Genomic DNA, 26331 nt, shown 5'->3' with positions numbered 1-26331 from the left:
GACAGGTAAGAGAGAGACACTAACCCCCTCGCACAAAAACAGACATGTTAATGCTAATGCTAACAAACATGCTAACAGACAAAGAGTAACAGCTACTATAGAAGAAAGGAGTGAAGCTGGAGAGAGGAGCTACCAGAGAAACACAATAACCTTCTCACACAACAACAGACATGTTAATGCTAATGCTAACAGAGAAAGAGTAACAGCTACTATATAGGAAAGGAGTGAAGCTGGAGAGAGGAGCTGCCAGAGAAACACACTAACCTCCTCACACAACAACAGACAAGCTAATGCTAACAGACAAAGAGTAACCGTTATAATAGAAGAAAGGAGTGAAGCTGGAGAGAGATTAGGAGCTGCCAGACAGGTAAGGGAGAGACACTAACTTCCTCGCACAAAAACAGACATGTTAATGCTAATGCTAACAAACATGCTAAAAGACAAAGAGTAACAGCTACTATAGAGGAGAGAAGATAAGCTGGAGAGAGGAGCTGCCAAAGAAACAAACTAACCTCCTCACACGACAACAGACATGTTAATGGTTATGCTAACAAACATGCTAAAAGACAAAGAGTAACAGCTACTATAGAGGAGAGCAGAGAAGCTGGAGAGAGGAGCTGCCAGAGAAACACACTAACCTTCTCACACGACAACAGACATGTTAATGCTAATGCTAACAGACAAACAGTAACAGCTACTATAGAGAGGAGTGAAGCTGGAAAGGAGCTGCCAGAGAAACACACTAACCTCCTCACACAACAACTGGCAAATGCTAATGCTAACAGACAGTAACAGCTCTTATAGAGGAAGGGAATGTTCTTTTACAAGAGATTCCCACTGAAACATTTCCTTGAATCAGTCTACTTGTAGTTTGCATCCTTTTATCAATCATGTATCTTAATACATTTCCAAAATGAAGTTAATGTCAGTAGACTCTTAAATTATAATGCATCATGCCTCAATAATTTTGGAAAATCAGTTTTATCCCAAGCAATAGAGATTCAGCTCTGAAAAAAAATAATCTATAGTAAATACTACAGTATGGTTCAAAAACACTTGTTGTGGTAATTCTACAGTTGTGGTAATATAACAACTATAGTAATATAAAAACATTACTTAACCTAATACTGTAGATCTTATAAGACTTTAGGGTATATTGAGCTAGAATACACTACAGTTTACTGTGGTAAAAAATGAAGTATAGGTACTACAGTATTTATTACACTTACTCAATTTACCATAGTTAATACCTACATTATGCAATAGCATTCTTTAACAAAGTGTTGTAAAAATTACAATACAGTTGTGCACATAAGTTTACATACCACTTGCAGAATGTGCAAAATGTTAATAACTGAAACAAATTATATGATAAAAGGAATCATGAAAATCGCATGTTATTTTTTATTTAGTACTGTCCTAAATAAGCTATTTAATATAACAGATGTTTACATATACTCAGTGTCCTCGGTGTGAAAATATGAATCTCAAAATCATACAGTCACTTTTGGAAAAGGTTCAAATATATAATAAAAAATAATTTCTACATTAAATTTAGTACTCTCTTATCAATGATGGCTAGTTTCCAAGTTGATGTCCACATGGCAGAAATGTACAGTAGAGTAAAGTCATGGTTAAACATACAATAAACACTATTTACAGCAATAAACTTAAACTGCAATCAAACTTAAAAAGTTAACCATTTTTTATTGTATTCTGGCATCCTCTGAGGGGTTCGCATCATCTCTTCTCAGGTCCTGTCATCTTAGGTCTTTGTATAGGCTGTATACAAATTAAAGCCTGTGTATTTCCTAGTTACGTAAGAATGTCAATCCTGTGGCAGAAACAGAAGCAAATAGAGACAAAATTTGTTAAAATCATTTTTGCCTGACTCAACCTGTCCTCCAACCAATACGCTTGTATAGGTCGTTTGTCCAAATCCCTGAAATACGACCCATCAGAGCGTAACCTACAATTGCACCCCTATCGGCAAAAGGTAGTTTTCATATTAATGTTTTGTATTCTTTTATTTGCACTCTGGTTTGCGTTTTGGGTAGCTCGGTTGGTAGATTATTGCGTTATACCTTGATATGTAATCATGCTATCATGGGTTCGATCCCAGCAAACGGACGTGCACGAAAATGTATATGCTCAATAAATCATAATTTAGCATGATTTCTGTGAGGGTTAGGTTTAGGGGTGGGGTTAGTGGTGGTCATTCGAATGAATTTGCAACCTAGTAAAATATGTAGGAAATACTGTGCGATCAGTGTAAAAAGCCCACACATTGCATTTAAATTGCAGGCTCGCCTGACTGATTCAGCAGCTGTGTTCAACCCAAGCAAAAGAATGATGACGTGCAATTGATCAGATTAACTGCAGTACAGGGTCATCAAATATATAATGTAAATGCTTGGTTAAAGAGATGCATATTTAATCTAGATTTAAGCAGAGAGTGTGTTTGAACCAGAGTTTGGGAGCCAAATGTGAAAAAGCTCTACCTCCTTTTGTGAATTTGTTATCCTAGGTACTGCCAAAAGTACTACTAATCTTCCTAGGTACTACTCTCCCTGTGTCTCTGGATGTTTGATGAATAGCACAGGGACCACCACTCAATCTCCACGCACACATCGCTGATAACGGCAGCGGCGAAAGACAAACGATGGTTGAAAGCATTTTGTTCTGACAGTTCTTTGCAAAACTGCTGCTTGGTCTTGGATCCAACTAGTTTTGCCATGAATGGAGGAGTCTGGTCTTTGAGCACTTGCATATTTATTCTGTCATTCCTTTCATGAAGGTCTGCCAAGAGCACTTTCAGAAGGTCCTCACCCACCACTGCCGGGGACACCTGAAAAGTGTCAGTCAGAGGAAATAGCCTCTCAGTGGCAGCGGACATTCTCCAACGTTTGCGCTTACCATAGGTGAAAGGCCCAGGAAGCCTCTTTGCTTTGTCAGGCTGTTGTCATCACTTGAGTTTGTCCCCAGGCCGATGGAGAACAGTGCAGACTGAGGATATAGCACCTTTCCATAGAATAGCTCCGTGCTATTTCACACTGTAGAGAGGTCCAACTTTGGATGAACCCACCTTTTTGCTTAAAAGTGACTGAAGGGTTTCATTCAGGTAGTTCGCAACCAGCCGAAGGCCCAGCTGGTGTTCTTGTCCCGAAATGGGATGAGCAAGGGGGTCTACTCAAGGAGGTGCTGCATTGCTGCTGTGCAGAAGAACTAATTCACTCTGAGTGTGAATCAGTGTCTTCAGACATTAACCTTCATCAGCTGTCTTGGGCTTATCCAGAATGGAGATTAGGTGTCCTTTGCACAGCTTGGTGCTCTCATGGGTGAGGATTGAAGATTCTATCTCCTTAAATACTGCTCCACTCACTTTCTCCTCCTGTTAAAAGACTGTAAACCTGAAACCGTACCACACAAAACGGTGCCCTTCGCCTAAACTAGTGACACAGGAGCCTCCTAAAAGGGCACCCTCTCCGCTAAGGTCAGAACCAGAAGTCCAGGAGGAAGATGCTGACCAAATTTCTTAACTGTGTGAAACACTGGCTTACAGAAGAAATTCAACTTGCAATGGAAAACCCCCACTTAAGCCATATGCAGGTGTACAAAAGTACCTACAAAGGTGCCAGGAGCTTGGGAGGTCATCGAGAACATCCCGGGCGTTCAGAGGCAAAAGACAAAGAACAAGCTGAATTTCCTTTTAACAAATGCCCTATGGTAAGGGTTGATTTTTATTGGACCTTAGGGAGTGTGATGGATTGTAGAGTGGTAAAGGACTAGTTAGGTATGCAGGAGCTAAACCAATAACTGCCTTAACTTAAAAAATAACACGCAATTTTCATGATCCCTCTTATTTGTTTCAATTATCAACATTTTCTGCAAGTGGTATGTAAACCTATGAGCACAACTGCATATACAACATATTTCAATATTCTTTAGTTTACATATGGGAATAAATATATAATGAGAAAAAAACTTATTCTGTATAAATTTGTAATATCATTTTAATTGATAAAAAAATATGTTTGTTCATGTTATAGTTTTTGGGTCTGAACTGAGGTTTGTTTGCGTCATCAAACCAGCAGCTGTGTACTCCGTTGCTTAGTAATAATGGCGCAGGAGGGCAAAAAACAGCGCTGCTCTCCTCAATGTTTTATCTTGAACTGTTGGTTTTGTTTCCAAAGCTTTGTAACATAAGGCACTTGTGTCTATCTGCCATGAATATACTGCAAATGCTCTAAATAAATGCAGAAGGCCAGAAGAAATTAGACATACATCTCTCTGCTTGAAGTGGGTCAGCCACACACATGAGTAAATGAGTGAGAGAAATGCACAATCAAGCACACATTTTTATTAAATAATACACCATTAATAACTTGAACATTCACTTGAACTGTACCCCAGACCATATTTTCTAAGCAGACTTAGGTACAGTTTGTGAGTGCACAACCAAGTTCAGTAGACAGCATTCGCATCATCAAAATATTACATTTTGATTGACATCAGTCAAACCTGAGTGTCCACCAAAAGTGCTGGTGTAAAAGCACACTTACATACTTTAATCATTCAATTTAATTTTACAATTTTTGGAAAATCTTCCAAAAAATTTGCATAAGTAATGTATCTATAAAAGCATTTAGAAAATTTGCGTAGAGTTGTGTTGTCATTTTTTTTTAGCAAACCTATCTAAATGACTTTTATGCAATGTTTATGTACATAGTCTTTAATGACTAATGATTTAATTTTTTTGGGGGGGGGGATTCTCAGATTGGAAACATGCTACTGGTCAAAGTTAGTTATCAGAACTGCAGGAAATTTATCAGGCTTCAGGATGGATTCATTTTTGAAGACTTTGTTGATGAAGGTGGGTTTTTTTGTTGTCGTTTTTTTTAATTCATTGGTTTGTTGTTTCTTTTTCATACATAAAATGCTGTCTATGTTTAGTCCACTATAGGTTTGGCTTACCACCTGAGACAAGTTTTCACATTTATGATGACACTGAAACTGAGATAGATGAGGACATTTTACAAGATGTGCTCAATGCGAGACCTGATACATCGCTCATTATTGTTAAAAGAGAGAATGAAGGTACAGTGTGGCATTGCATTCCTGTTGTGTAACAAATACATTATTCATGTTTTAATTAGCTTTTGTGTTTCAGAAATGTTTTCAGATGCAACAAGCAGCTCTTGGACTGACATTTTGTCACTTAATCATTCATCATATGAACTTGACCAAATGACAGAACACGTTTACAAGAAATCTAAGACAAATGATGCAGAAGCTGAGGCAAAAGAGGTTACTTGTACATTTAAATTTAAATACATTTTTTTAAATACATTAAGTTAGTACAATTTTGATATATAATGTTTTTTGTTTGTTTGTGTTTTTGAAGATGGTCCGTAGTGCCCTAAAGCAGACAAGTGGAGGAGATGCTGTCCTTGCTGAATACAGTTCCAAAAATACACTTTCAAGTGAAATGAGACGACTCCTAGTCAACATTTTGGTTGGACATATGGTGGAAATGCATGGGTAAAACTGCTTTTATTTGCTCTTAAATACTCATAGGCATGACAGCTTAACACAGAAGCTACAAAGTGAAGCCAGCATCACAATAGAGTTAGCTTCTGATAGAATGAAGCAAGCCGCTCCCAGGCACACAGGAAATATGGCAAAGGGAAGAGGAGTTACAGTCATACCCCAAGATGTTCCCTTTCTAGGGAACTTGTGTTATGTAGTATTATAACACTTTATGGAACAAAATACCCACTACAACATAATGACAAAATATCTGTCCTAATGCAACCCTCTACGGACATCTTGGCAATTGAATCTCCATTGGCTAGTACATTTTTAGTTAACTAAAAGTAAAAGTACTCCCTTTTCAATTTTACTCAAGTGAAAGTACAAAAGTACTCGATTTATGTAAAGTAAAAAAGTTAATTCTACTTTATAACTACCAGATAACAGATCTGACCATCTGATCTTCACCAGGATGAAAAAAAGTGTTTTAAAGTTTGTTGTTTTGCAAACCATCACAGTTATATATGACATGAGAATAAGGCCTGAATTTAGGAACAACATGTTAAGGAAAATATAATTATATTTCCATAATAATTTTTCCTTGTCAAAACTGTCTATGGTTTAAAAACACCTCTGGCCAAATGCCCCCAGAGGGCATCACTTCCACCTTTGATAATTACTGCAGTTTACATCTCTGACCATCACATCCTTTATTTTTCCCCCCCAGATGTAATCTATCTAATATTTGGACTTTATTTATAAAAATGACCTCAAATTAGCACCAGCAAGCTTATTAGCTACACACCGCATCAGCTAACAATATTTACTTATTTCCAGTATGGTTATGAATAAACATTCATATCTGTCTACTCGGCTAGTTAATTCAAACAATATAAAAATGTATACTGTTGATAAACAATATAAAAACAGACGTCACATAGGGGTAAATGCGTAGTATAATAAAATGCGCAAAAATTTTATTTTATTTTATTTAATCTTTTTTATTTTAATGTTTCTTACTTTTTCTTTTTTACCTAAAGCATAAAGACACTGATTGAAGAGTCTGTATCGTCTGCATTCAAGCATTTCAATTGGGCTTAAATAGATCACACTTTACAGCAGATTTAGGTCACAATCAACTGACCTAAATATAATTTTCAGTTACAATAATTAATCCTAAATTTCGACATTAATAACTTACTTTTAGCAGTACCAGACGAGCGCACTCGCCGTTCTCACCTGTGAATTCAGTTCACTGGAGACTCGCACTAAACTGTTCATTTGAATCAGTGAGTTGTCGACTTTAGAGCAGCTGCAATCGGATCATTCTAATTCGTAAATGAATCGTTTGGTGCGATTTGCGTTCCGATTTAAAAGGTTAATTGAAAATAATTTGTTAGTCAATGAATCAGAAACCGCTTCTGCATGTCGGAGCATGTAATGTATTATAAGGAGTAACTATATGTTTTATGAAATGTAGTGAAGTAAAAAGTATGATCTTATGCTTTGGAATATAGTATATAAAAGTAAAAGTTACTCAAAATTACTCCGTTACTGACCACCACTGATATATATATATATATATATATATATATATATATACATATATATATATATATATATATATATATATAAATTGTTTGTTTATGTTTGTAAAATGGTAAAGCTTTTTAGATATCTGAAAGTACACTCTTAACATCAGTCAGTCAAGCATTATAATATGATATTATGATAATCAGGAATTATTTAATGATATTTTAATGAACTTTTGTTGTTGAATTTTAATGATATTTTAATAGGTATCCATGTATAAATGCTTAGACATTGTAACTGAATTTAGGACTAGTGGTGGTGCTTTTTTGGTCATTTTGTGTTTCTGTAAAAAAAAAAAAAAAAAAAGGGAAAATTATAATACTGATAAAATGATTATGATAATAATAATTATATGAATTTTCTACTAATAAGAAAAGTAATAAAGGCAGTAAGTATTAACGAGCTGCTGGATTCATGATTATTAATCAAGTGTGTGTTTGCATGAACTCATTCGCTGAAATCAAAATAGGGACAATAATAAGTGAGCACCAGCCAGTAAGATTGCCATTTGTGGATTAGTTTTTATTTATGTATTTTTATTTAATTAGTCTATTTGTCAGGGACGATGTAAAAAATACATTAATCTTACGAAAAGATGTTTTGTACCAGAGTTAGCAAATGCAAATTTCCATCTGCAGTCCCGGGCAGGTGCACAGTGCACACAATATTAAAACATTACATTACAAATAACTGTCAGTAGCACTAACAAATACATGCAATATTAGTTAGACAAAGATCATTTAAAACTAATCAGATGTTTCAATGAAAAGCTAATCAAAAAACCATCACAGCCTAAAATATATACAACATAGTCAAAAACATTTACTTCAATATTACATTTGTTAAACTTTAAGTGTGCTTATGCTGACACAGCTGGTTTTTAGATAAATTATTTAGATCTACAGAAAACTTTAGACTTATCTGGAATTTATCTGGAAGTTGATTCCATTGTTTAATGGTTTTAAATGAGAAGGCTGTCTGTGCAAAAGTAGAGGATCTCTTCGGGATAGCACAATTTCTGTGAGCAGTGGAGCGGAATTTTTGGTTCGTTTATTCAGAATAAAGTTTTATGATTTTTTTCATTGATGGTGGAGCAATATTATTAACAATTTTGAAAATGGTTTTTAAATTTGTATATCGATTTAAGGAGTCAAAACTTAATATTTTATATTTACTGAGAATTTTGCAGTGATGATAGCGAGGGGCTTTTCTGTCAAGCAACTTTAACGGCTGATTGTAGACCGATCTGAGCGGTTTGAGTGTGGTCTCGTTGGTCTGAAACCAACGGGACAAACAGTAGGTGATGTGTGGAGAGATCATGGCATTAAAATACATGAAAGATGCTTCAGTTGTCAAACTATTATTAATGTGTCTAAAGATGGAGACACTTTATACTTAATAGAGTTGCACATTCTTTTAATTTGTTTTTTAAAACTTAGAGTTTGGTCCAAATGGACACCTAGATATTTTATCTCTGTCACGATGGATTTTTTGTCCATTAACATGGATGTTAGGCATATCTTTAACTTTATTGGACTTACCTAAATACATTCTGACAGTTTTTTTTAATAATTAATGTTAAGCAAGAAGATTTAGGCCAATTACTTATTTTGTCCATGGCTAAGGACAATTTAGTGGCTACTTGCTCCCTATCCCTCCCATCTATGCCCTCGCATACAGCCGGAAAATCATTGATGTAAATACTGAACAACAAGGATCCCAGAATTGATCCTTGTGGGACCCCAGTTGTGCAGGGCTTCAGAGAGGACAATACATTTTTTACCCTCAGATATTGCATCCGATTTGAGTGATATGATTGTATCCAATGCAATGTCTCCATGGACAGATTATACTTAGAAAGCTTAGATAGGAGCACACGGTGGGGTTTTTTTCACAAAGGATTTTCGCAAGTATTTTCCGCCCACTACCGGAAAATACAGAAGTTCTTAAAAGCTGAAAAAATCCAAAGGATTTTGACAGGAAAATACAACAAATAATAATATTTACAAGTAGTGCATAAATTCTGCATGTTCTATTCTCGCTCTCTCGAGTTGTGCTCCGTTACACTAGAGTTCACGGTACAACAAAAACAGGTACACTGCGCATCCATTGAGATGATGAACTGAAAAAAAGCACAGATCGCTTGACAGAGAGGGAAACTGAAGTGCTCATTTAGTGTGTTTGGCGAGTGAAAATATATCTGTGCTAAACTTATACTTAGCCTCCAAGTGACACACTGGCGAGTAAAATCTGAGAATTTATTAGCCATTGGCTAATATTAGACATCATTTAGTCGCCCAGGGTTAAGAGTTGGTCGCACATGTGAGTGATTTACTCGCAATGTAGCGGGTTGTAATGTGAAGCGGCTTGGGCACAACTCGGGACATGAGCACCTGAGACCCAGTAACTATGAGGTACAGGCTAAAAAATAGTATAGAAGTATGTTGGGAGGACCCACTTGCTGCATCATAAACGTCTTAAAGAGGAATGCACCTGAAAAAAGCCTTAGATGATGCCATTTCCTGTGTGGAATGTGCACGGACCTGGAGAGGCAAAGAGAGATCATGCTCCTCATAAGCCATAGAAATTGCCTCTACAATTCACTAATAGATTAGCTGGGCAACACTTCTTAAGGGACCAAAACATATTTGCAACTGGTGATTCTTTCTAGAAGTAGAGATCATCTGAACAAATACTTCAAGGTACATAATGTGTAGTTTCTCTTGTTCCGCCAAACCACGAGGAGGAGGATGAAAGGCTTAAAGGACTTGGAACTAGGTCACATTAGTGGGTACTTTAGTTACATAACCTAGTCTTGGGTGAAGAGTAGCTTTCAACCTTCAATTCCAAACAGAAGGAGGCAACTGACAAGTCCTGCAAATCTTCTAATTTCTGTATAAAAGTGATTGCCAACAAGTGTGTAATCTTAAAAGTGATACACTTAGGCTTGGTGGGTTCCAGTGACAGTTCTTTCAAGACAATAGCTTGGGGAAAGCCCCTGGTGCTGAGTCAGCACTGCAGAGGTTTCTAGTACAGCAGGTAAAATTGTATCAGATTGGACACGGCTGCCATGAGACCTAGCAGTCTCTGAAACAGTTTCACAGTGATGAACTAGCCTTGCTTGATTCTGGTCATTGCTGCCAGAATGTATTTGATACATGCGAGAGAGAAGTGTGTCCGCATCGTAACCAACTCACAGAAAACTGGAGTAAGCATAAACTGGAGCAAGCATATTTCATTGCCATTGAGTCTTGACCCCAAGCACTTTATGTGGTCAATGCTTCCATGCTAATATTAACCAAAAAATTGAGAAGTCGTAGCCCTAGAGTCTTAGAGGAGCCAGAGCGACATCCAGGCATTTTGTGAAAGTGCAAGGGTTAATGCTAGGCCAAACTGGTATTGGTATGCTTTGCCCCCGAGAGCGAACATCAGGAACTTCCTGTGCTGCAGAAAAATGCAGATACGGAAATAAACATCCTTTTGATCTATAGTGAGAAACCAGTCCTCTGGCTTGATATGACTTTCCAAATTGTTTTTGCCATTTGTATACCTGCTGGCATGTTTGGTTTGTACAATTGATGCAAACAAATGATTGTTGTGTTTTTGCTTATGTATAGTTTATGTCTTTGCTTTTAAGGAGAATTCCTACAAGGAACCAGAAGGAGAAGTATGCTCTAGGTGTTGTGACACTTTTTCCATCACTTAAGGATCCATTTTCAAAAAAAGGCCATGTGAGTATCCTTAACTTGTGTATTGTATATTGTAGCTGTCTAGATTGTCCCTGTGAATAATGAACCTTGTAATGTTTTTGCGAAATACCTTAGGAACATTTTTATGATGCAGACAGTGGGACTGGATACATTGCATGGCGACTTAAGACTGTTCAGAGGAATACCAAGAAGCGCAATAAGCCTAGCATCTCCAAAAGAAGTGAGACTGTTTTGAGTGGACCTTCTAGGAACAGATGTTCCAGTTCTGAGAAGCAGGATGAGGATACTTTAAGAGAGGCAATTGCCTTTCTTACTCATTCCACAAATGAATCACAGATCATACTCAAAATGAGGGAGACTTTTCACTATAGGCATAGGCTTGTTCATGACCCAAACAAGACGGCAGATGTTCTGAAGACCTTTCCTTCATTTCTAAATACTAAGGGACTTGTAAGTTTGGAGATTCAAACAGCTTATTCAAAGAATAATAAGCAACATTGTGAATTCTTATTTATTGTTTTTATTATTATTAAAGGTGAATCAAGACTTCTCACTACTCTTCAGTCCTGAAACATCGTCAAAGTTGCTTGAAATGTGGGATACCACTTTTAAGGCAAAAATCATTGAAGAAGCCATAGGCTTAACTTCAACTGCTGTTGTGCGCTCACTTCTTCTGTCAGCAAATAACCAGCGAGATAGTGAACATTGTCCTGGTAAGATGTTATTTTCTCAACTTCATTTATTGGTGTATTTTTTTAAATTGGTAGCCTCAAAGCATAAGTGATGCCTTCACAAAAACCTTATATAGATAAAGTATTTGTCAATTATATCTGAATTTTAGACTGGGACAGTGACATGGCAACATTGCTTTTGCTGCTCCATCTACTTCCACCAACACCTGGAAAGAAGGTCTCAAAAATCAGTGCATCAGATGCCATAAACAGGCTTGTGGTTTATCAGAAGGTAATGAGACTAGGAACGTGACTGCTTTAAATCTTCCTGAATTTACTGTTCCTAAGTTTTTCTTTTTTCATTATTATGTGACTGCATCTTGTATAATGTTTTTCATCTGTCTATTTGTAGTCTCATGCCAGCCTTGAACAACATCTTCAGCAACGAGAAGGAAGACAGCCATACCTCCTTGCTGTTGGCAGGAACCGCAACCAGATTGAGCACTTCTACATAGCTCTGGATAAGAATCTCATACCCTGTCAGACGAATACTTCTCTCGGTGCATTTGATGAGCTATTTAAAGCACACTTTGTTTTTAATTTAGCATATGATGAGGCACTCCTTCATTTTTACACTTTCATTCAGACAACAATCTACATGGTTGATGTAGGGAAAACCAAGGAGTCACCAAGAGTTAAGGAGCTGAGAGCAAAATTACTGAATTAGCCATATATGTTTTAAATGCTAAATAATCTTTTGTGACTCGGTAGCAACAGTTAAGATTTATAGAGGTCTGAATTATAATCAAACTTTCTGTCTTGTTAAGAATACCCCGTTATTTTTTGGTGATGTGGTGCCACAAGACAATAGAAACTGGAATTTGTTGCGAAAAATCTACATTCTTTTCTCCAGGGGTTTCTGATGGCATGACTGTATCTCATAGACATAACAGCACCACCAGCTTTTTTTTTTTGTCCAAAACATAAGTTTTTCAAAAAATGTTAATGAGTCCAACTGACATATTGGATATTGGATGTTTTCTAGAAGTTGGGTAATTTTACCAAGTTTCTTGCCAAGAAACATCCAATGTCCACTGTATGTCAGTTTGACTCATTAACAAATAACACAAAGAGTATGGGCCAATGTGTTTAATACTGAAAATCAAGACGGTGATAAAGAATTGTGATAAAATTCCACTTAAAATTCCTGTGTATACAAATATATGTTCCATTAATTAGGTTAGAATTGTTTCCATTGAATACAAAGTTGGGCTTATTGTTTATAACGAGTAAAAGAATGAAATTTCCGTATTGTCCAAAATGTATTGCTGAGTGTATATTATATTTAGTTGTTCAGCTTTTGTCTGATTTCAGTGAACCCCACCATGCCTCTATAGTATGCAGCTGTGAGGACTATAGAAAATTATGCAATGGTAAGCCATCCTAGATGTATATGACCTTCAGACAAACACAATCAGAGTTTATATATATATATATATATATATATATATATATATATTAGGGGTGGCACGATTCAACTTTTTCACGGTTCGGTTTGTTTCACAGTTTTAGAGTCACGGTTTTCGGTACAGTTGTGCTATATTTATGGAAAAACTATGCTTTCTAATAAAAAAAGAAGAATAATATTCTATCCAACTACAAACAACAGCACAAATAAATTCATTAGAGTAAAGATACAAACAATAAACAGTGATTTTCCATTTGTTTTTTTTGTTGTTGTTTTTTTTTAGGTAGGTCTAGCATAAGTTTTTAGGTAGACATACAGAAATTGAATAAAGTAATCAAATGTAAAACAGCATTGCATATTGGACTATATAAATTAAAGTTAATTCTTTATTAAAGTTACAAAAGCTTTTTAATCAAGAGCAGGGAGTGATTTCTTTGTTGTTGCTGTTCGATTAATATAAAGACTGTCACTTTAAGAGAATGCACAGATACAGTGGCCTGCATTCAGCCGGCTATGTCTGCCGTAGGATACTTACCAAAACTGGCATTTTGACGTAATTTTTGTGTGAATTTGTCCATACACAATACTTCAGAAAGAGCTTATATTTGCGCGCATACTGAGGTGCGAGTTTGCGCGGAGCGCATGCACAAATGTTCTCACTGCGCGTGCGAGCTCGCGTCCTCTGGCTCTTAAATGTTTAAACTGACAAAGCTTAAATTGTCACGACCGGGATACAAGGATTCACGGAGCGAGAACCAATTGCGAGTACGTCTTTATTAAGGGGTAATCCAAAGAGCATAAACAATCCAGGCATGAGTCGAAACCAAAACATCAATCCAAATATAAACACAAGGCAAGGGCACGAACTGATGGACATGAATTATACAAGGAATCCGTACACATGCTAAGATAGACCGGGTTAAATACACAAGGAGAGACAAACGCTAATGGGAAACTGACAGAGTGTGATGATTGGTAACTAGTGACAGCTGGGTGCAATAATACACAACAGAAGACACAACAGAAACCAAAAAACACGAAACATAAGTCCATGAAGGACATCATGTGGCACCCACCAGGGCGGAACAGAAGATCACCACAACCGTGTGATCAGGGCGGAAGCCCCCCAGGGCGGAGCAGAAGACCACCACCACCGTGTGGTCAGGACGAGAGTCCCCCAGGGCGGAGCAGAAGACCACCACAACCGTGTGGTCAGGGCGGAAGCCCCCCAGGGCGGAGCAGAATACCACCACAACCGTGTGGGCAGGGCGGAAGCCCCCCAGGGCGGAGCAGAAGACCAACACGACCGTGTGGTCATGGCGAGAGCCCCCCAGGGCGGAGCAGAAGACCACCACAACCGTGTGGTCAGGGCGGAAGCCCCCCAGGGCGGAGCAGAAGACCACCACAACCGTGTGGTCAGGACGAATGCCCCCCAGGGCGGAACAGAAGACCACCACAACCATGTGATCAGGACGAGAGCCCCCCAGGGTGGAGCAGACATCCGTGCAGCCGGACCAACGGGACGACGAAACTCTGGTAATCCCATGGTGTTTCTGCTGGACTCCAGAAGTTCGGTGCTGGCCTGACTCTGCTCACGAAGATCATTGGTGACTGGCATTTGTTCATTAAGGTCAATGGTGACTTGCCTTTGTTCTTGAAGATCACCAGTTACTTGACTCTGTCCTTGAAGATCACCGGTGACTTGACTCTGTCCCTGAAGATCACCAGTGACTTGACTCTGTCCTTGAAGATCACCGGTGACTTGACTTGCCTCTGGAAGGTCAACCGTGACTAGTCCAGACTCTGGAAGGTCATCGGGAACTAGCCCTGACTCTGGAGGGTCATCGGTGACTAGCCCTGACTCTGGAGGGTCATCGGTGACTAGCCCTGACTCTGGAGGGTCATCAGTGACTGGCCCTGACTCTGTAAGGTCATCGGTGACTGGCCCTGACTCTGGAGGGTCATCGGTGACTAGCCCTGACTCTGGAGGGTCATCGGTGACTAGCCCTGACTCTGGAGGGTCCTCGGTGACTAGCCCTGACTCTGAAGGGTCCACAAACACCTGACTCGACTCTGGAGGGTCCATGAGCACCTAACTCGACTCTGGAAAGTCCACGAGCACCTGACTCGACTCTGGAAAGTCCACGGGCACCTGCCTCGACTCTGGAAGGTCAACCGGAATCTGACTGGACTCTGGAGAGTCAACTGGAACCTGACTCGACTCTGGAGAGTTCACTGGAACCTGACTCGACTCTGGGGGGTCAACAGGAACCTGACTCGATTCTGGGGGGTCAACAGGAACCTGACTCGACTCTGGAGAGTCCACTGGAACCTGACTCGACTCTGGAGGGTCAACTGGAACCTGACTCGGTTCTGGAGGGTCAACTGGAACCTGACTCGACTCTGGAGAGTTCACTGGAACCTGACTCGACTCTGGAGGGTCAATAGGAGCCTGACTCGACTCTGGAGAGTTCACTGGAACCTGACTCGACTCTGGAGAGTTCACTGGAATCTGACTCGACTCTGGGGGGTCAATAGGAACCTGACTCGACTCTGGAGAGACCACTGGAACCTGACTCGACTCTGGAGGGTCAACTGGAACCTGACTCAGCTCTGGAGGGTCAACTGGAACCTGACTCGACTCTGAAGAGACCACTGAACCTGACTCGACTCTGGAGGGTCAACAGGAACCTGACTCGACTCCGGAGGGTCAGCTGTGGCTGTAATCCTGTGCAGCGCCGCTGGGCAAGCAGCCATCTTGGGCCATGACTCTGGACAGGCGGCCATCTTGTGCTGTGGTGCTGGGCTGGTGACCATTTTATGCTGTGGCGCTGGATTGGCGGCCATCTTGGGCCATGACTCTGGACGGGCGGCCATCTTGGACCGTGGCTCTGGACCAGTGGCCATCTTGGGCATTGGCGCTGGGTTAGTGGCCATCTTGTGCTGTGGTGCTGGGCTGGCGACCACCTGGTGCTGTGGCGCTGGGCTGGCGGCCATCTTGGGGTGTGGCGCTGGCTCAGCAGCCGTGACGTGAACAGTCTTTGGAATCTCTAGGATCTTTGACAGCGTGGAGAAATAATCCAAGAACGTGTTAGCGGCCATCTTGGGCGTTGGCGCTGAGCTGGCGGCCATCTTGCACCGTGGCGCTGGACTGGTGATCACCTTGTGTTGTGGTGCTGTGTTGGCGTCCATCCTGCCTCGTGGCGCTGGACTAGCGGCCATCATGGGCAGTGCCGCCTCCGTGGCGGACGTGCGCTTCCTCTCTCCTCTCCGTCCGCCATGGTGAGACGGTGGCTCTAATCCATCCCACACGAGCCCCGGGTCGAAGGGAGGCCATGGTTGAGAGCGGTGCTGAGTCTCCTCTCGACCACTCCCTCCTCGGCGACTTCCCCTGGTCCCCCAGAAAACCACCAGGCGAGTTCCCTCAAATCCATTCCTCTCCCGCTCTGTGGCTGGGGAGGAGACATAAGCTGACATACCGCTGGCTCTTGCAGTGACGGATTCCTTCTGTCACGACCGGGATACAAGGATTCACGGAGCAAGAACCAATTGCGAGTACGTCTTTATTAAGAGGTAATCCAAAGAGCATAAACAATCCAGGCATGAGTCGAAACCAAAACATCAATCCAAACATAAACACAAGGCAAGGGCACGAACTGACGGACATGAATTAAACAAGGAATCCGTACACATGCTAAGACAGACCGGGTTAAATACACAAGGAGAGTAACTAGTGACAGCTGGGTGCAATAATTAAGCAGAGGACGTGAGGAATGTGGTTCATAAAGTGACAGACACCGTTGGGAAGGAGGACATCTAGTGGATTCCCAGGGAACACAACCCAGACACTGTGACATAAATGAGTTTAGTTTAAACACATATTAAGGCCCAATCCCAATTCTATTTTATAGCCCTTCTCCTTCCCATACCCCTCCGCCTACCCCTTCCCCTTGTCCCTTGAAACAGAGTGTCAAGGGGTAGGGGAGAAAATATTCCCCTAAGGATTGGGACACCACTACCATGACATACCACGCCATCATTCGTCATCTAGCTCTTACAATACACACATATACTGGTGTGCTTTAGAGCCTTTAATTATCGTTCTGTATTAATGAGATGCTTACTGACACACAGACATATCGGAAATTGCGCAGCTCACACATCCAGGAGAAAATAAACTTGTCAACGCTGCCCCACGACTTTTATTAAATACAGTTTAAATACTGAATCACTACATTATATTTTCCAGTGACAAGAGGATACAATCGCTGTTTTTAAGTCACTCTAAAAAGATAAACGCACAGACGCGAATACTTCCATTTCTGTTTCTCTCTCTCTCTTTCTCTCTCAAATAGGCAATATTTGAGAAAATGGTTTAGCGATTTTTAATTATTCGGGGGATTAGCCCCCATCAATTTCTACTGCAGTTATCGCCCTGATCAGACACATGCTGTGGCACTATCATGCAGTCTGAAATGATATGACGTTAGAAAATATTAGCTATTTTTTGCAAACATTTCTTTGAGTAACATGACCATTAATATGAACTCACAATTGAATGTAACTTAAAACAAATGATTACTTTTCATTAAAATCTTTATTTATGCCAAAAAAGCTTACATTTATTTTTCTTTTTGTTCGCTGTAGAATACAAACATAAGTACAAACATAACAGGGGATTTATCATTAACATTTGTTTCTCTGGATAATGTTATATAAAGAACTATTAATTCAAACGAGTTATACTTGAAGCCTGCCCTCTGAGAAATCCTAAAATCATTGTTATAAATTGAAGCAACACCTCCCCCATTGCCTTTTAGACGCGGCTCATGTTTATAACAGTAATCTTGGGGGGTGGACTCATTAAAAATAATGCAATTATCATGTTTAGCCAGGTTTCCGTCCAACACAGCACATCTAGATTATGATCAGTGATCATATTATTTACAAAAAGTGTTTTCGTAGAAAGGGATCTGATATTCAATAAGTCAAGCTTTATCATTTGTTTATCCGTATTGCATCTGTTTTTTATTTGTTGAACCTCAATTAAATTGTTAATCTTAACCCTCTATGGCATGACTTTTTATTTTGGGGGGGGGATATGTTACCCCATTTTTATGGGAGCTTGGGGGTCCCTGATAATATATCCATCATAAAATGTTGGTTCGTTACCTCAGGGCAACAATGTGCTACGAGGGTACTAAAACAGCAAGGTTTTCAATATAAGTGGAATAAGGAAAACATGTAATATATTCATTAGAACATGTTTTATTTTGACAAACATAAATAACAAATGGTTCCAACCAATAAAAAAAAAAACAATGAACAATCAAATAAACAAACTAATACTAATTACAACACCAAATGTTTCTGACATTTCATATAAACATATTGTAACACTTACATTTTAACCAACATCCGAATGACTATGTGTGTATGTGTGTGTGAATGTGTGTTTGTGTGGTTTTTTGGATATTGTTTGAATCAGAGCTTCTCTTTTTGACAAAGCATACTCTGATTTCCTATTCTGTGTGAAACCTCAGAAAGCAGTTGCTGGTGGATGTACAACAGAGGTGAACATCACATTTCCGGCACTTGGCTTTTGGTGTACCTGTGCACCCTGGTACCTTATATCTCCCCTTCTTTTCAGCTATAATCATCCAGTGGGCTGTGGCATCCAGGCGCACACCAGGGACTGGAATTGGAGCAGCCTCTCCTCTTTTCCTCATACTCACCAGCAATTGTGGAACAGGGGCGACCTTTCTTGCGCTCCAGGCTCATTCCACTTTTGCATAGGGCTTCAGCAATGTAGGATTTGAAGGTATACAGCTTCATATGTTCATTCTTTCTCATGCCAGTACCTTCACAATCTCTTCGGTAGAGAAGCCATGTGGTCACGATGATCATATCCAGAAGGTGGAACACCAGCCGGTGGTACTTCTTTGATCTGATTTTGATCCGATACAGTGCAAGCAGTGAGTCAAGAAGATCCACCCCACCCATATTCTTGTTGTATTCTTTCACCACAGCAGGGCAGGGGACTTTGGTGATCATCTTTTGCTTGCGATCCCACCTGTCAACCTCGGTGACTGGGTGGGCTCCAGTGTAATCCCTGAGAAGGGTCACTGAGCAATTATCGTACCACTTTACAGCATACAAGGTGGTTTCTCTCACCATGGCCATCTTCTGTTCAAAAGATCCACGTCCTGCTCTTTTCAGCTCAGCATTGCACATCAAGTTGACACCTGGTAGTCTGTTGCCATGAACAGTACCAGTGCAGTGAATTCCCTGCTGAGCCAGTGTAAGCACAAGAGGGACCAACTCGTAAACCAGTTGTCGAAAAAAAACCTTGTTGTTCTTATGCTTGGGTATAGGCTGGGCCAGGCGGAGGACAACGTTGCCACTTGCTCCCACATCTGCTAGCTCAGGGGGTTGTACAACTCTCCCTGTGTAGATTTCCAAGTTGTACGGGACACCATCAGAGCCAGGCAAGACCAGAATCTTGTAGCCCCGTTTCTTTGGTTTTGATGGCAGATATTGCTTCAGTATGTTTCTTCCCTTGAATGGGACCATTTGCTCATCAACAGCCAGCTTCTCACTCATTGGGATTGATGTCAGTTTTGAGGTTAGATGAGTAACCAGTGGTCGGATCTTGTGGAGTGGATCATTATTATCCTCCTGTCTCTCTTCATTGTTATTGAAGTGCAGGTGTTTTTTTGATGGCCTCCCATCTATTCAGTGTCATGGTGTCAGCTACTTGGGATACTCTGCAGGCTTTGTTCCAAAACATGCGGGTGCCTGGTAAACCAAACAATGACATGTACACCACAATCCCCAGGAACTGCTCCAATTCTTTTATGGTGAGGTTAAGCGGCTTGTTTGCATCACATTGTATCGCATACAGATTTGACTGCTCTACAATAACTTCCAGAATGTCTTCAGAGAAAAACTGCTTGAAGTACTGGAGGGGGGACATGATATCATCAGATCTTGGAAGCAGGTCCTGCCATTCTGGGGCCGCGGCCCACAGGTTGAAAACCACTGGATTAATCAAATGTCCTCATGTTTAAACTCAAGTTCACACGATGTAAAAAAGAGAAAAAAGCTTCATTAATTGACAAATTCAGCAATTTAACGTGAGCCTTCTTTACTCACTTTCATACAATTTAAGTAAAAAAAAAAAATTAATAATAAAAAATTGCAGCTGCATTTAACCCTCTGGAGTCTAAGGGTATGTTTGGGGCCTGAAGAAGTTTTGTCATGCCCTGACATTTGAGCTTTTTTCAATTTCTTATAAATATCTAAATGGCTAAAGTCTAATATCACTGTAATCAGCACAAACTGGGCTATAATAATATGTGAAATGCATGTATGTACATGATTGTGTTTTTGAGAAAAAAAAATGTTATGCTTGGTTAGTGAAAAACTAAAAATGTTAAATCACTTGAATAAGGCATTAAAACACATACAGAACATTGGTTCCCCGGACTTTTGAGAACTGGAGCTTGTAGCCTAGAATTTTTCTTTCTAAATTATGTGAAAATCATCTTGTTTACTCACTCACAGAAAACAATATATTGACTTAAATTTTCTAAGACACTTTTTGTTGTTTATTTTCTGAGGAAATCCAAATTTAAAATCCTGAGGTAATCCACATCACATCTTTTTGGGGATGAATTATCTCTTACTCCTCTCATCGCGAAGCAAACAGTAAAATAAAAAAAACTTGAAGAACAGTCTCGCTGCGTTGTCTTCTGTGTTATGGGCATATTCAAGAGGCGCACTTTAGTACATCATCTCAAAAGTGCGTTCAGCGCAGGGGCATGGTCGCATTAGATACAATGAAGGGAGACGTGAAAAACGGACATCGCGTTGTTTTCATATGGATTACTTGATCACAGAATATTTGTTTTCAGTAGCACATGTTTAGTTTAAAAGTAGACATATCAGGCTTTCTATAGATATCTCTCATGTCTCTTCGTTGAGTATTCACTTAGTTACAGTTCATTTTAATGACGTGTTTGTAAATGAAGGTCAGCGCAGACAAAGGCTGCAGACAGCACATCTTGTTTGTTATCTTTGTTTTATATGTCCACAAAGTTTTGTTGTTATTATGTCTGTATACAAAAAAAGTAGACCCTTTACAGATTCTACTGATGTATTGCCCTTTTCTGTATAATCAAAACCGAAAGTGTAATTTAAGTTCTTTTCGGGGTTATCAGGAGAAAATGACTCATAATGCGTATACGCGGCAATCACTTTTTTAAGTAAGGTTTACTAATTTAAATTTACAGTATATGTATACAGTAAAATTACTTTGCTTAGCCTTCACTTTTTAAACAAAATGTCTATGCATGTTTTTAGTGGAAATGTTTAAATAGTCTTAGGCTACAGTCTCTTCATCAAAAGTTAAAAGAAGACCTTTACACAAATGAACATTTGCATGCTATTGTTATTAAACAGATTTTAAATATAAGGTTCGGTTCATTCTTGGTTTAAAAAAAATCTTCAGGTTCCATATGAAGAGCGAAAGGGGAACGGTCCAGCATTTAGCAATAATTAGTATTAACTCAGTTATTATTCTTGATTTTTCAAACTGCTAACACTTTACATTTTTGAATTATGCTTTATGTGTGACCAAAAATTTGAGTATTATTTGTTTCAGCTGTTTGATCGCGCTGGTGCCTTGCGCAAATATTCACTGGAAACAGCAGTCTTTCACTGTAACAATTGGCGCGAGCAGCGGTCCACTTTGGCATATTGCTCATTATGATTTTTTTCCATCGATACTGAAACACGTGTGAACTACAAAGCATATGTTACCTCATGAATAATAGTTAAGCTTCAAATGGGCAACATCACGAATATGGAAACAGATTTCTCCTGACTGAGAGAATGAGAGAGCCCAACCTTACCTTATGCTTAGCTTTAAATAATTATTATTTTTATTATTATTATTGTTTATAGCTAACCCTCTATTATTATATTCTGCAATTATATTTATCCATTAGAAATTTAATATTTTTAATTCTCGTTTTGTTCAGATAAATTTATTAAATTTAAAGGATTTGTTGTAAAGTAAAGGGAACTAAAAATATCCTGTTGGTAAATTATAGCATTATTAGACCAGCCATTATTATTTCTGAATGTAATAAAATGCAACTTATATATGACTTATATATTTTTTTCACAAAACTCACAAACTTAATTTATTTTTTAGAGTGTTAAAAAAAATGCAACAAACGAAAATAGGCGATTAATCCATTAAAAATTGTTAATGTGGTTTAACAGTAGTTACAATTATTATATATTTATTTTTTTCTTTATTTCAGACCCATGGGTCCATATAAATAACTTACAACATCCAAAGACAAAAACAACATAAATAATTTAAAAAACATACAAGCTTTCTCTCCAATGCTTCCAGAAACAGGAAAAATACCTTGTTTCACTCAACACAATATTTTTTAAGTCTCTTATGATACTATTTTTTGAAACATTCATCCGACATATGAAACTGTACATATACTTCCTTAAGACAGCATTCAACATGGGTATATTATTAGCCACAAACATTTGACTTGCACTTGACCACCTTGGGACCTTAAGTAAAATTCTAAGAGCATCATTATATGCTACCTGTAACTTTCTCATCTTTGCTTTAGAATATTTACACCACAGGTGGGCTGTATAGAAAGAAGTACAGTATGCTCTGAATAGAGTTATTTTCACATCGTCTGAACACATAGAAAACTTATGAGCCAGCATATTGGCTTGCCCATACAATTTACAGCACTGGCGCTGCACATCATCATCATCGTTTAGATCATCTTTAATGATGTGGCCTAGGTACTTTACTTTAGTGACTACATTTAAAACTTTATCATCTAGATATAAAGAAGGAAAGTTAATCTTTTGGTCCTCTTGGGTTTTAACAATCATGATTACACTCTTTTTAATATTACATTTTATGTCATGCTGCTTACCATAATTTGAGCAAATTCGAAGCAATTGTTGTAGGCCTACACTATACGGAGACAAAATGACAACATCATCCGCATACATCAAATGATTAAAAATACTATCACCTATCAGACATCCAGTCTTACAGTCATTAAGCTCCACAGAAAGACCATCCATGTAGAGATTAAAAAGAAGGGGTGACAATAGCCCACTCTGCCGAACCCCATTTCTCATATAGAACGGTTCCGAAACGGAATTACCCCATTGTACTTTTAAGGTTTGATGTATATACCAAAAGAGTAAAATTCTTATAATATAAGGGGGAACTCCTCTTTCTTGTAATTTTAAAAAAAGCTTAGAATGATTTATTCGATCAAACGCCTTGAAAGCGTCTAAAAAACACATAAAAACAGTGGAATTATAAGTATTATACTTACTAACTACTTCTTTTAATGAATATATGCATAGATCAGTGCCAAGCTTACTTTTAAAACCAAATTGGTTATCCGTAGTTATTAAATATTCTTTAAGCCTATCCATGAGAATTTGCTCAAATATTTTAGAAAGCACACTTGCCAATGCAATTGGCCTGTAGTTTTCTGTCGCAGTTATTTTACCAGTTTTATCCTTAATAACAGGCAATAGTAATACTGTTGTCATGGAATCAGGTAACACAGCATGAGATAAAAAACCTGAAAAACACAAAGCAAGTAATACAGTAACCCTTGAACTAGCGTGTTTCAAATGTTCAGCAGTTATTCGATCAGGACCGCATGCTTTATTCACAGCGAGTTTATCAATTGCAAACTTAACCTCATCAGGTGTAATAAACATATCTTCTTCATTCGACACATGACCAACTTCAAATTCTTTCCTCGCAACACAATTAAAAAGAGCTTCATAATGTTTTCTCCACAGGTTAACAATATTCTCGGCTCCAAAAGCCCCATCAATACAAGTCGGCAGTGGTATTTTTCTGTTGTTGATAGCCTTAACTTCTTGCCAAAAGTCATAGCCATTATTTTGCTGCAAGTTCTTAGCCATTGAGTTTGCTCTCATGGTCAGCTCATTCCTTTTTATATATCGCAGAGCATATTTGAATTTAGCATTTGCCAGTTTCTTTTCCTCAAATTCTGGACCATACCTAGCTTTACCTGTCAAAACCCAGTTTTTAAAAGCAACTCTGGCCTTCAGATGTAATTCAGAAACAAATTCATTCCATCCGGCCCTAAAATTATGTTTTTTAACCCTTTTTTGACAGAAAGGTCTACTAGCATCATTTAAGCAGTCCACGATTTCATCATACATCTTACATAGCTTTTCGTTATGCTTTGGATTCTTACAACCCGCATTAACACACACAATTGTCTCAGTAGGCACTTTTATATTGCTCAGCTTTTCCTCTGTCAATAATTTATATCTCCGAAGGTCATTTACTGTGAGTCTTGCCCAGTCTAATTTTCCACTTTTTATGGAGTTTTCACATTTAGTCATCTCAGGTAAACTTTCAACATTTAACATAATTGAAATTGGTATGTGATCTGTTGTAGCTAAGTCATATAATATTTCAAGTTTATCTAGGGAATCGTGAGCATCTGCTGTACATATACAGTGATCCAGCCAGGATTTTGTATTCCATGCCTCACTGATATATGTAAAGCTTTCTGCTGGCAATAGTATTTGACTGGAAAGAGCCAACTTGCTATCCTGGCAGAACCTGATTAGCTGTTGGCCAAACAAATAATTATTATCAGATATATCAGCGTTTAGATCCCCCATTATAAATATACTTGTACATACATTGTCTTTGATAAAAGCACTTATAAAAGCAAGCCTATTCATATATTCATCTTCATTTTGGCTGCATTCATATGGAGTATACACGTTCAGAATTACAAAAACCTTTTCATTATGCACCACTTTGATTGCGATACACCAGTCTACCTCTAGCCTAATCACAGTGATCAGAGGATCGTATTTCTTATGCCAAAAAATGGCCACACCCCCAGGTATTCTGCCACGCAATATTCTCATACTTAAGTCAGTTGTGGATTCACCAACTCCATGGAAATCATCATGCAAGGAATTAAGTTTATCTAGATCTTGTTTGGATAAAAACGTCTCTTGTAAACATAGAATGTCCGCTTTCTCCAAGAGTTTGTCAATAACAATCCGTTGTGCTTTATCACTCATATTCCGACCCAAGCGCAGCCCTTTGGAGTTATATGACAGTACTCTAAGATTCATCGTTCATTCTCATGACTTCAAAACCGTAGACGCAAGCGCCTCAGATGCCAACACCCTTCTTAAGCTACTAGTTGTTACTACATCCACTGGGCCTGCATTTGCCCTGGGTTTGCGTGGCTCAAAAAATCGACGTACAAATACTCCATGAGGCCAAATCTGTGGCTCATATACATCTTCCACCTTATCACATTCAACCGTTACTTTAAAGGAGCTATATCGATTCTGAGCAGTGTCCATCTTTTGGCAAGTAACCTCATGATGGAGTTTTTCCTTCAAATAATTAGTCAGTGTCTTAGCGTCAAGATCAGGCAAAAACTTTGTGGCATAAACACTCACCCGCTTTGTTTTCACAGCTTGTATATTCCCCTCAGGGCAAGTTCCAACAATACCGTATGGCTTCTTGCCTCTTGATTGATTTAGACGGGGTCTTGGTTGTGCATTCGCGTTGTCACTCACATGTTTCAGCTGGCGACCCTCCTTCACCACACGGCTCCATGCAGGCGACACAGCCAAGTTCCCCGAGTTCACCTCCGTCGCACTATCCACTACAGCGACATCCAGATATACTTAGGAACAGAGTCAGGGTCTAATCTAGGCTATCCAGGTTTTTTTTTTCTTTTTTCGATTGCATCTGAAAATTACTGTGCATCACATTCACTTTGTGTACTCTGGTGCAGATCCATCTCTAGCGTCGCTCATCTGTGGATGATTTCAAAATGTTTGCTATAAAGGTTGCTGCCCCACTTTATACAGGAAGTGTTCATTCTTGATTGTTTGTGGTTTTCCCTTTTGGGAAGAGGTAAACATTTTTATTTTTACAGTTGATCACTAGGTGGGACCATTAACCCTTTAAATAGGCCTGTGCAAAAAAAAAGGCTTAGTTTCTGGCTTGTATGTGGAGTTATATGGAGTATAACAGCAAATTATAGTGTTTGTGTGTGTGTGAGATTCTTGATTGTTGGTGGTTCCCCTTCGAGGGAACATCGAACTGTGTCGAACGACACTTTGTGGGGGAAGCCCCTCAGCGTAGCGCCTCTGAAGTATGAATGAAACTGAGCCAATCTTGATTGGTGTTGCGCAGTGTTGGGGGTAACGCATTACAAGTAACGTGCGTTATGTAATAATATTACTTTTCTGGAGTTACGAG

At 39.0% G+C, this 26331-nt stretch overlaps 1 protein-coding gene across 1 annotated transcript; it reads left to right on the top strand.

Annotated features, from left to right (window-relative positions):
• Positions 1-218: 218 nt before the first annotated feature.
• LOC132140082 (uncharacterized) lies at positions 219-12450 on the top strand. Its single transcript, XM_059548895.1, has 10 exons — positions 219-367; positions 4777-4873; positions 4954-5097; positions 5171-5307; positions 5405-5541; positions 10763-10856; positions 10950-11285; positions 11371-11548; positions 11677-11798; positions 11919-12450. Exons 2-10 carry the CDS (start codon positions 4786-4788, stop codon positions 12231-12233), a joined length of 1551 nt encoding a protein of 516 aa, XP_059404878.1. The 5' UTR covers positions 219-367; positions 4777-4785; the 3' UTR covers positions 12234-12450.
• Positions 12451-26331: the final 13881 nt, after the last annotated feature.

The sequence above is a fragment of the Carassius carassius genome, chromosome 1 (assembly GCF_963082965.1).
Source record: "Carassius carassius chromosome 1, fCarCar2.1, whole genome shotgun sequence".
Taxonomy (NCBI): Eukaryota; Metazoa; Chordata; class Actinopteri; order Cypriniformes; family Cyprinidae; genus Carassius; species Carassius carassius.
Note: the sequence above shows the minus strand (reverse complement) of the source record. Positions and strands in the feature narration are given on the sequence as shown.

What these genes read in the sequence shown, in the direction of transcription:
- LOC132140082 (XM_059548895.1), top strand. Translation starts at nt 4,786, where the DNA reads ATGCTACTGGTCAAAGTTAGTTATCAGAACTGCAGGAAATTTATCAGG. An exon ending in TGAAGACTTTGTTGATGAAG is followed by an intron (nt 4,874 to 4,953) that starts GTGGGTTTTTTT and finishes GTCTATGTTTAG; the next exon opens with TCCACTATAGGTTTGGCTTA. An exon ending in TGTTAAAAGAGAGAATGAAG is followed by an intron (nt 5,098 to 5,170) that starts GTACAGTGTGGC and finishes TTTGTGTTTCAG; the next exon opens with AAATGTTTTCAGATGCAACA.